The 11,927-nt window shown below is 41.6% G+C and overlaps 1 protein-coding gene across 1 annotated transcript in view; it reads right to left on the bottom strand.

The window, feature by feature from the left end:
- Positions 1 to 2,983: 2,983 nt before the first annotated feature.
- SOGA3 (SOGA family member 3) overlaps positions 2,984 to 11,927 on the bottom strand; it is a 32,414-nt gene continuing 23,470 nt past the window's right edge. The window contains exons 4-6 of the mRNA XM_004587229.4: positions 11,352 to 11,423; positions 4,629 to 5,804; positions 2,984 to 3,270 (exon numbers count right to left, since the gene is read on the bottom strand). Coding sequence (XP_004587286.2) covers positions 3,160 to 3,270; positions 4,629 to 5,804; positions 11,352 to 11,423 — 1,359 coding nt within the window. The 3' untranslated portion in view covers positions 2,984 to 3,159. The remainder of the gene's footprint in view (positions 3,271 to 4,628; positions 5,805 to 11,351; positions 11,424 to 11,927) is intronic.

Genomic DNA, 11,927 nt, shown 5'->3' with positions numbered 1-11,927 from the left:
TTTTCTATGATATTTAAACAGCACAGCTACCATGGTGCAAACAGGGAAAAAAAAAACCTTGTCTCAATAATCAGGGCACTTTGCTCTTGCTGAACAAAGAAGCATGGGTGTTCTTTGAAAACTAGCTTAATGCAACCAAGTAATACAAACATTATGCTCAAAGGGGAGGGAAGGAGTCAGGCAGGGCCACTAAGGTCTTGAACACCATCTTTTTGTTAACTTTTTTTCCCCAAGTCTTTCTTCTCCAGTATGCAAGAGACACACTTCTCTCCTGGCCCCAGCATGTCTTCAAAGATTGAGGAAGGTCTCCATGCCCTGCTCCTGCGTGCATTTCTCATGATGCAGCACAGTGTGAGTGATGGCAGGTGTGGGTGTGCTGGGGGAGAGTCAGACACCCAAGCATGCAGAGTTTCTCTGGGATTCAACTGCCTCATCAACTTCCCTCCTTCCCAACTCCCTCCTTCCTCTCAGTCTGTGAGCAGCAGTCAAGTTTGTACTGTTTCATTTTACTTTCTCCTTCCCAAATATCATATGAGTGTTCCATACATGGAGGGCTGGATGGGGCTCAGATTCTCCTGATCTCTAAAATCAATCTCTTCGGCATTCTCAGGTAAGGTTAAAACCCCTAACATCTAGGCTGACCATGAATCCTAAAGACAGAGCTAAAGAAGAGGTCAGTGCTTTAGTTACCACAGACAGCTCTACTTCCTTAGCCAGGCCATAAATGATCTGAGATAGATTCACCCCAACACTCCAACTTCATACAAATGGTTTTGATGTTATTCCATCTAGAAATCCTTACGGATTTTACTGTACCAGCAAGTTAGATCAACGTGGGACCAGTCTGAGGCTTTCATTTAGGGTACTTGTATGCCTGATCTATGGGTGTGTACATGACCTTGAAAAATACTGTTCTTTTTGGTTCTCCTTTATACTAAGTATTATTTTACTTGTATTATGATTCCTTTAGTTTTAAGAACTTGTATTAATTGGAGTAGAGCTTTTCCACAGTGCTACCATTGTGGGAAGAGAACCATTTAATCATTAGCAGTCTTTTGGTAAAGGCTGTACAAGAACTGAGCAGTCCCCATCTGAAGAAGATTCAGAGATCTGAATGACTAGACCTGACCCTGGGCAACTGATATCTCGGGTGTTGTGATTTGAAGCAAGGTTTAAGAACTTCTCATCTAGATATTTAGTTCTCAATTCCTCTTGTGATAAAGAAAGCTTAAATTCCTAAATCAGTTTCTCAAAGCCACACATGGTAAAGATACACAATAGTTCTGAAGGGTGTAAGTATGCTGGATACTATATTTCTTCCTAAAGACAGTTGGCAATCTGGGCAGGCCAGTGATTTATCATGAGGCACTATAGTGAGCTTGAAGACCTGATGCCTCCCCTCTAAATGGCAGAAAGGCTCCAGTGTCATTGTCAAACCCTGAAACACTTCCATATTCCTCAAAGTGTTCCTTTGGCAGGTGAGATTCCTGCCTGGCTGAGTATGCCTGGCTCTGCAGGCATAGATTTCACATAAATCCCAGCCGTGTGTGCTTCAGTCCCTTTGAGACAACAGTTTCAAGTTTTAGCAAAGATCCAAAAGTTTTGGTTTGGGAAGCTGCTGCTATCCTTGAGATATTTTTTACATAAACATTTTAATAGTAATCAAACAATAATTGATTAAACTGATCATTTATATTGTATTATTCTTTTTTGTCATGAAGCTTCACCTAACCCTTCGATTCTCCAGGACAAAAACCCAAAAGTACATATTGACAACTGTTAACTTTGGTTTAACCACTCCTTACTCTAGGTCTCTCCTTCCTCCAAGAAAGTCCAAAACAAAACTCCAAACCCAAAACAAAACAAACTACAGAGAGTAAAAACAGGTATTTTACATTGATCTCTTCAATTATTGTGAAGTGAGGTTTTCTTTTCCTTTTTTTTTTTTGGTTTTGTTATCTTAACACTCAGAGAAATGACCCTATGGGGTTATGTGTGTATAAATGAATCATACCTCTTTGCAATCCTATTTCTGAGATTTAAAAAGTCATTATCAGTGTCAAATTTCATCACAAGACCAAGTTTTTAAGCATATTATTCTTTTTTTGCTGAGGTGTAACATACTTAACTATGTCATATATTTTTTCTACCAACCAATCAACTCAAGAGTATTTAAACACACATTGTATATGACTTGAGCTAGTGCTGGATTTCTGGGATTTCTGGTACATTCCCAGATTCTACTGGGAAACTATCAAAGAGTGGGGACTTTGTATGCATGATGTTTATCTAGGCCACTTTATGTGTGAGGAAGAAGCGGGGATGGGGAGTGCTCACTAGGCTTATATCCAGGGAGTTCTCCCACTGGAAGGAAGCTTATGGTCTCAGCCTGTGATTTAATGAATTGTTGGGGAATGACTGTCTGTTTCTCTTACCTGAAATAATGCACATGTATGTCCTGCTCTGTGCAGCAGTTTATAACAGAGGACAGGACTCCAAGCAACAGACATAAAAAATATACAAATGGCTGTGGGGGTAGGAAGCTGGTCAGCTACAGTAGGGGAGGGATCATTATTTTCTTAGCAAACTAGGACCCAATCCACTCTTAAGCTTGCAACTACATCTTTCTAGACAGAGCAAATCAACATCACAATGCATTCTTTGCTTCCATGAGCGTCGCATCCCATTTATTCACTTTAATCTTTGCAGATACTCACCGGGTGTCAAAGTTATCTTTTTTGTCTTATGAAACCCAACAAATGTACTTAATAATTTCTTCAATATTTAGAAATATAATGAACTTACAGCTATTCGGTTTTTGAATTATCCAAATGGCCACTCAGGAGTAATTATTTTCAAAGGCAATCTGGCAATTATTTATTAAGAAGAGCATAAACCAAGATGCATAAAAAGGAGCCAAAAAATTACATTGATTTATACCACAAATAAGGTCACACTTACTTTCTTACCTGAAATATTTAGTCCCAGAGCTTCTGATTGAATTTGTAGTGGGATGATAAGTTGGATCTTTTTAAAGAAATAAGCAGTCTTCAGTGTTTTTAGAGCATTGGTTACTACAGAAATTCTGTTTCTTTTCTTGAAGGGTGAACAAAATAAACAAACTGAAAATACTACAATGAATGACAAATGATGAAAGATTTACAGTACAAAAAATAGTGTAAAAAGGAAGACAAGTTTAAATATTGTTGTGTAAGAAAGTGATGAAAATAATACAAGAATGAGAATAAGTAAAATGATAGGCTGGAACATCTGGGAAGGTAAATGCAAAAACAAAGAAAAGAGTTAATTAATAATTTAAAAATGTAAAATTCGTATCAACACATGTAAATATTCATGAAGATACCCCCATTATGCCTGTACTTACAAAATATGAAAGCCTACTATTACTTACAGGGCTTTCTTTCACTCTGATTTCTACTTTTTCCATGAAGGTATAACTCAAAAACCACATGCTCAAAACAGTATTCAAACGTCTGCAACAAGGAAACTAAAAACCAATTATTTGCTATAATAAATAAGAAAAAATAAACCTTGATATTTCAAAATATAAGCTTCATCATAAAACCATTTTCTTCTGTTATAGCAAAGCGAAGCTACATGCACCCTAAATAAGCGACAGGGTTGCGGTTTTTCTGGCTGTGATCATCAGGCATTTAGCTTCAGGTCATGCTTCCGTGCGTTAAGTTGGTGTCTCTAGAGAACAGTCTTGCGGGTCTTAGAAGCCATGCATGTATCTTAGTTTTGTGGGCTCGCCAAAGGATACGGGATAGCAGGCTTGCCAGAGGGGGACAGCACTGCCTGTGTCTTTTCATCAATGACCTCTGGTGGGGATTACTCTGCAAAAACGCATTGGTCTTCAAGTGTTCACATACCTGACCAATGCAGCTGAGTCCGATTCATCTGCTGTGCCTCTACAAATCACGGAGGAGCAAAAGTGCTGGCTGACCCTGTGCTGGAATGGTTATTACTTTTCCCTTTGAATTAGTATTGCTGCAAAACTACGGTGTTACACTCCTGCCCCAGTCCGCAAGGTCTCCACCACGGAACCGATGCCGATTTCCTCCTATAAAGAATGATCATGCTACATCCACCTACGGCAAAGGAGCCATCTCTGCCTGTTGCCTTTGGTAGGATATGAGACAAATGTCTGTATTTCTTTACCACTGATTTCTATATTTACCAGTCGTCATCCATATATTCCATCTATTTCGCACTTAAACTCAATTTGGATCTTAGCTTAAAAGCCTCAGAGCTACGTTTACAGATTCCTACCCGGGTCTTCTTGTATCTGGATCGCCTCACAAAACGGCATGAAAACCTTGGCCTTCTAAAACACTAACATTATGTTACAAATCCCTTCAACTGCATTCAAAAACTTAGGGTGGTACTGATGAATTGCCCTTTGAAAGAAGACAGAGGTGGGTCAAGAGTTACTTTACTAAGTGATGTTGTTTCTCAAACTTCAGGCTTGAGGGACAGACTGAAGGACTTCCCTAGGCGGGAGGCGGGGGGGCGTGGAAGCTGGTGCGCGGAGATGCCCCACAAGGGACTGCAGCTCCGCGTGCCAGCCTCGCCATCGCCATGGCTCGCAAAAGGCAGAACTGTACCTGACTCACGGATATGGGTTCCTCGGAGCCGCGGTCGTCCGCAGACTTGGGCACCTCCAGGCGGTCGATGAAAGTCTGCAGCTCCTTGCGGAAGGCCTTCATCTGTGCGTTGATGCGGTACAGCAACTCGTGCTCGCGGATGCGGCTGCCGTCGTCCTCCTCGTCCATCAGTCCAAACAGGTCCCCGTTGGCCACGTAGATGCGCGCCTCGGTGATGATGGTGCTCGTGTCGGCGATGAGGCGGTCGATGGTCTTGCCCAGGCGCTCGGCCTCCGAGCGGATGTCCTTCATCTGCTGCCGGTCAGAGAAGCTCTTAGGCCAGGGTCCGGGCGTCGGATAGAACGAGCGGGTGGGCGTGAGGCAGCGGATGTTGCGCACCTCCTCCGAGTCGCTCTCGCCGCCGATGGGCCCTTCGCGCTTGCGGTGCGGTGGCCGCGAGTCGTCGTCGCTCTCCTTCTTGCCGGCGTCGCTCTCGGCATCGCTGTCACGCGGGCTGCCGCGGATGCCCAGGTGCGAAGCCAAGTCGTAGCGCTGCATGTTAGACATGAGCACGCGGTTCTCGTACTGCAGCTGCATGACCTTGCCGCTGAGCTCGTTGATCTGCAGGCGCGCCGCCTTCAGCTCCTCCTGCAGGGCCTCGGTTTTGGCGCTGTCGTGGTGGCGGGCACTCTCGTGGGCGCCCGACTTGTACTTGTACTTGTTGAGCTCCGCCGTGATGCGCTTGTTCTGCTCCTCCAGGTCGGCCACGTTCCTGCGCAGCAGCTCAGTTTCGTCTTCTACCAGCTGCAGGTGCTGCCGCAGCTCCGACAAGGACTCGCTCTGCTCCCTCATGAGCGGGTTGGCAGAGCCATTGAAGTCATCGCCCCTCAGGTCGTCCAGCTCTGCCTTCAGGCCCCTGTTCTCCACTTCCAGCTCCACGATCTTCCTGCCCAGGATGTTGGCTTCTTCCTCCACCAGCCTCAGCCGCAGTTTGAGCTCCGCCTCCCTGGTGCTGGGAGGACCCCCTGCTTCTCCTTTGGGCAAAGGGCTGTCCAAATCCCCGTAAAAGGATCTGTATTTCTGGAGCTCGTGTTCGAATCTGTCCTTTTCTTTGTCGATCTTGGCCATTTTCTTCCTCATCAAAGCAGCTTCTTCCTTAACGAACTGCAGCTGGCATTTCAGGTCTTCATTGTCCTCCTCATTTGGGGAATAAGAAAAGGACAGATTTTTTTTTTATGTAAATCATAAAGAAGGATGCCTGAAAAAATCCCTTCTTTTTCTTGTCATTGAGGTGCAAGGACACAGACTTAGCTGTTGTGTTTTGTTCTCCAAATCACTGAACTTAATTGGCAAATTAAAGAGTAGGGCAGCATTACATGTGGGAAGCAAAAAGGGAACGGGATGAAGGAAGAAAAGCTGCCATCATCACTATTCAGACTTCTCTGTGTGGGGACTGCGGAAAGATTGTGTTTTTCAATGGGCATAGGAATGGATTTCATTTAAAACATCTTTTATTTTCAAATATTCTGATTCATTTAATTTCATTTTATTTGAAAGGTACACACACACACACAGAGAATGAATATCTGGTCTGTTGGTTCACTCCTTAAATGCCAGCAAACCCCAGGGCTGGTCAGACCAAAGCCAGGATCCTGGAACTTAAGTCTCCAACATGGGTGGCAGGGACCTGAGTAAATGCTCACCTGCTGCTTCGTGGAGTATGCATGAGCAGAAAGAAGGATCAGAAACAGGTGAAACACAAAGCCAGGTATTCTGATATGGGATGCAGACATCCCAAGCAAAATGCCTCTCCATTAACATATCATTTAATTCTCATTTTATACCAACTTTCTGAACTTCCTGTTATATTGTAACTGCACAAAACTTTTTTTTTATTTGATTAACAAGACACATGACTGAATATCCCTAATTGTAATGGTTTCAGATCTATTTCTTGCAAACAAACATGGTTAAATGCCCTCATTGTTATTTATGGATTTACTCTGAAGCCAGAGGTAATAAAATTCTCTATTTTTGTTTTGTTTTTATGGGAAAGACAGAGTGATGCGGAGAGGGCAGGGAGAGAGGGAAAGATATCTTCCATCTACTGGATCACTATCCTGATAGCTTTAATGACCAGTGGTGGACAGGCCAAAGCCAGGGTGCGACAAGGCCATCCTCATCTCATATGATGACAGAGACCCAAGCTCCTGGGTTATAGTCTGCTATTTTCCTGGCACATTAGTAGGAAGCTAAATTAGAAGCTGAACAGCCAAGACTTGAAATGCCACTCCAATATGGGATGGAGGTGACTTAACCCACTACGCTGCAGTCACACCCCCTGTTAAGTTCTTTATACACATGTTCTTACTTAATGTTTACAGTAAGCATATACTAAAATTCTGGATTTAAAGATTCTCAATAGCTTGTTCTGGCTACATAATTAGTCATTGGCAAAGGATAAAGGTCAAATTTGAGTTGTTTTGTCTGAAACTAATGCTTGGCTCCATGATCACTATGCCATCCATAAACCAACCTGTTTTAACATCCTATTTAAAGGAAAATTGTTTTCAAGACCGTTAAGTGAGGAAAGCTTCACACTGGAATGGACCATTCAAGGACAGATAGATGGAAATTCCATTTATATGACATTTATTATAAGATGTACTTCCATCAGTCTGAAATGGGTAAAGTTGGTTTTTCATGGTGATAGGGTAACAGAGTAGATTCTGTAGAAGTTCCTTCTGCACAGTCTTATGACAATCTTCAATTCCCAGTCACAGACTAAACTAAAATGAAGAAAAAATGGAAACCCACTCTCATTGAGAGCTGTAAGTGTTATGCTTAAGAACTTTTTTGTTTTTCCAAAGACAATCTTCCAAAACTCTCTTTCTTGGGGTCAATCATGTAACTTCTGCAAACACTGGTTTCCTCAGTTTAAAAATGGGAAATAAAGTGTTTTCCTTACCTAGCACTGAGATTCACCTGTGTTTGAGACGTACTCTGGTAGGGAAACAGTAATCTCTGGTGGGGAAGGGGACAGGAAAAATGAGTTTTTCCAGCGACACATATCCAATGGGGCCAGAGCCGTTGAGATGGATGGAATGGTGAACAGGATGTGTTAGGAGCCATAGACTTAGGAGCCTTAGACTTGGCCTACCTGACAGCCTGTTGCATTGCAAAGCCTGCCTTGGGCAAGCAGGACCACAGCAAGTAGGATATTATGGCTAGAACATTCCGTGCAAAGCAAGCGGAACAGAACCTCCACCCTTGTTCCTGTTCAAATAATTAGTTCCTCCCTGTTTCAGTATAGATGATTAGTTCCTCCCTTGTTTCAATATACATGATTAGTTCCTCCCCTGTTTCAGTGTAGCAAGGAAACCTCTCCCCTTCTCCTCCTCCCCTAGAGAAGAAGGTATATAAGGAGTAAAATAAAGAGCATGGAGCACTCTTATCACCAAAAAGGTGTGTCCGTGTGTTTCTTGGGCCAGCAGCCCAGCATTCCCAGTCCATCCTCGGGTTTTGAGTCTCGTGTCCTGCAGGTCGGGACAAGGATGTAGGTCTCACATCCTCCCAGCTCTACCAGGAGCGTGACAGGCTGCTGAACCTGAACATCACATTCCTGCTATCACTAAGTCCTCTTATCAGCCCTTTTATAGGCCAGTGATTAAATTTCAAGAGGCATTCTGATATGCAAGAGAACACCTTGAATTCATATTCTTTCCACTGTGGAAATACAGCTATAACTCCTGGTTCCTGACTTCGCCTGGGCCCAGCCCTAGCTGTTGCAGGCATTTTGAAAATGAACCAGCCAGGGAAGATTTCTCTATGTCCTTTCGACAAATAAATAAATCTTAAAAAATACTTGTATTCTGTGTATCTTGCATCCTCATTTTATAATCTAACTACTATATATTTGGAATTGGTGCTATACATATAATTGCCAAGTACGTTTGATTTATAGAGTTTCTGCTCCATTGTAACCAAAAAGAAAATGTTCACTACTATGAATCTGCAAGAAAGATTAAATTATTCTAGGATGTAAAACAATATGTTTTGTGGTTTTGAGTACATGAGCAACTTGCTCATAAGAGGGTGCAAGCAGCACGTGAGTGAGGAGTACAAAGCTGCCGCAAGCTTGCTAAGGTGTGAGCGGAGCCTGGCTTTGACTTGGAGAGGCATTATGGGAGGCTAAATTGAATTCTAATCAATGAAATACATCAACACATTTAGTAAATATATACAACAATGCTGTATTACAACCTCTTTTACATATGAGCAAATAAAGTTACAGAATAAGTGACTTGTCTAAGGTATATTCCAGATAATTCAACCTAAGCAAGACCCTAACCTTACTCTTTTCGATTGCTGTGCAATACCGTTTCTCATTAAGCAGCGCCTTTCTGTTGCTAGTGGAACATGTAAAGAAATAAAGCAAAGACGCGAAATAAATGATCAAAGTGAAATACAAAGCTGTTTGAGTAATAATCAGTCACATTATAATAAAAATGCCACCTTTCAGGTGGGCAACAAAATCCCCTGAAAACAACTACGTTTGAAATGACAGCAACACTTTAAATGCCACAACATTATGCTTATACATTTCTCAGCAACTTTATGTCCATGAAATAAAAACTGTTGAATTGTGTAGCATCTTGACTTTTGCTAGTTGCCAAGTTCCCACTTTGAAACTCGCAAGAGACATGATATCTTTGACAGAAAGTTGCCTACATGCATATGGAGTGGGAGGGGGTTAGAATCAGAACAGTCCAGAATTCCTGGTTCAGGAAATTTTATTGGAAAGAATAACCTTTAAATAAGTGCATGAGGAAGACAAATGTAGATTAAACATAAACCACTAATTAAAGCTCATTTAAAATTTAAGTATGTAATCCTAAAACAAAGTGCGGTGAGTATGCGATGAGTATTTATGACAACACATGAAGTAACCCACAGCAAGCTATGCAGAATAAAGCGATTAAAGCTATGAGAAAGAGCAAGTGGAGAAACTGGCAGCAGAGATGCATGGGGCTTATTTAGGGAGCAGAAAGAAAGGTGGAAAAAGAAGGTATGACCTAGATAAAAGATTCTCCCAAATTTCAGAAATGTGGAGCAACTATAAATTCTTGTGCCAGAAAGAGGGAAAAAATGAACAAAAGACAGAATAAGTTGAGAAAGCAAAGGGGAAAATAACACACATTCAATGCTATGCTTTAAAACATGATTACAATTAACTTTTCAAATTTTGAATATGTAGCTGAAATTCACATTGAAGTTATTCAATGTGAAAATGCCTTGCTCTTCTTTTTTAAATTTATACTGCCACAGATTGCAAGTTGGACATTTAAAAATGAATACTGGATTACCCACTTTCCTGTAGCCCTTGACCCTTTGTACCCTAATCAACTAAGTAAGATTATTTAAAAAAATAAATAAATAAAATGCATACTGGGCCCAGCACAATAGCCTAGTGGCTAAAGTCCTTGCTTCGCACATGCTGGGATTCCATACAGGCGCCAGTTTGTATCCCAGAGGCCCTGCTTCCCATCCAGCTCCCTGCTTGTAGCCTGGGAAAGCAGTAGAGGATAGTCCAAAGCCTTGGGATCCTGCACCCATGCGGGAGAGCCGGAAGAGGCTCCGGGCTCCTGGCATCGGATCAGTGCAGCTCTGGCCGCTGCAACTGCTTGGGGAGTGAATCAACAGGTGGAAGACTATTCTCTCTTTCTCTTCTCCTCTCTGTATATCTGCCTTTCCAATAAAAATAAATAAATCTTAAAAAAAAGTAAATACTGAGCCAAGCTATTCTGGAGAACCACAGTGTCTCTTTTGTGCTAAATATTTCCTCTTCTGTGTTAAGATTCCCATCACCTTGGACACAGAGTCAATCTTTGGAAGTTTCTTTATTTTATTTAGAAGGCATATTTATTACTTAGTTTAAAGACAGAGAGGACTTCAAATGCTGGTTCACTTCATAAATTGCTGCAGTAGCCAAAGCTGCAGTGGACTGAAGTCAGGCGCTGGGATGGCCTGCCAGGTGTCCCATGCGGCATAGTTGGAACCCAAGTACCTGAGCCATCAGCAGCTGCCTCCCTGAGTGCATTAGCAGGGCTCTGACGTCTGAAATCAGGAGATGAGCTGGAATCCGAATCTGGGCACTCCAGTATGGAGGGAGGGTGTCCCAAGTGGCATCTTAACCACTGCGTTAGATAGCTGATCCTGCTATGGCTATGTTGATTGTTAACAAGCCCATGTTGAATATTGAGCTTTATTTGTATTCCTTTGTTTCCTTTCTCGTGCTTCTTCAGTCACTGATATAAAGAATTATTTCATTCTAGGCCTCTCCTTCCTTTTGTCATGCCTTTCTACAACATTTCTTTTATTTCCCCACTGATGCTATAGGAACAACCATCCTACCGACCTTATTAATGAAGGAACAACATTAGCAACAGGGGTACAGATCGCCAATACAGCAGTGCACGAAGCACTAATGATATTCTGCAGTGTGCTTGCAGTATAAAGCAATTATAACGGGGCTATTAGTGTTGGCTTTATAATCAATTACATTGAATACTTTATACCACTTGTCTCTACAGCCATATAATTAATATGTATAATTTGACCTTGCTTTGCAGAAGTTTAGCTAATCGTTACACCGATTATAAATGTAGCTTATTTACCATAAATGTAATTGTATGTACATTTAGCGGTGCTTAATGTATTATTTGTAATTGTATTTCCACATACCTCTGGAGGAGTCTGCTGAGCTCTTTTTTCAGATTTTGGCAAATCTTTGCTTCCTCTTCTTTTTAAAGATAACTGAAACAAAATAAGAAGACATTTAGCTTTGGAACTATAATTTTAATTTTATTTAATTTATGCTTTTAGTAGTTCTAATCTCATATGACAAAACCAAGGCAAATAGATTTAAATCTGTTTTTACTTTGCACTCAGATAAATCTCACAGTAGAACGCATCTGATGATTTTCTGATCACATGAGAAACAGAAATGCAGAAAAACAATTCTGACAAAATTTAGACCATTGATTCAATGCGGCATTATGTAATTCTAATAAAAAAATGAGTGCAGATATTCCATTTTATTAAAGAAAAACAAGGGAGTAACTTCTTATTTTGGAGTTACGTTGCTATAAGCTTGAAAAGATAAACTGTCAATGGATTTATGTCCAATTTGAAGAATATTCTCTCCTCACACATCTCTACAAACACACACCCACACCCACATACATACTGAATATGCAAGGAATAGCAGAAGTTGTAGTCGAATGGAGGGGGCATGGCCCAACCCAAGGAGCAGGTGAA

The sequence above is a fragment of the Ochotona princeps genome, chromosome 1, assembly GCF_030435755.1.
Source record: "Ochotona princeps isolate mOchPri1 chromosome 1, mOchPri1.hap1, whole genome shotgun sequence".
NCBI classification, from domain to species: Eukaryota; Metazoa; Chordata; class Mammalia; order Lagomorpha; family Ochotonidae; genus Ochotona; species Ochotona princeps.
The sequence above is the reverse complement of the archived record's forward strand: the minus strand, read 5'-3'. Positions and strand labels throughout refer to the sequence as shown.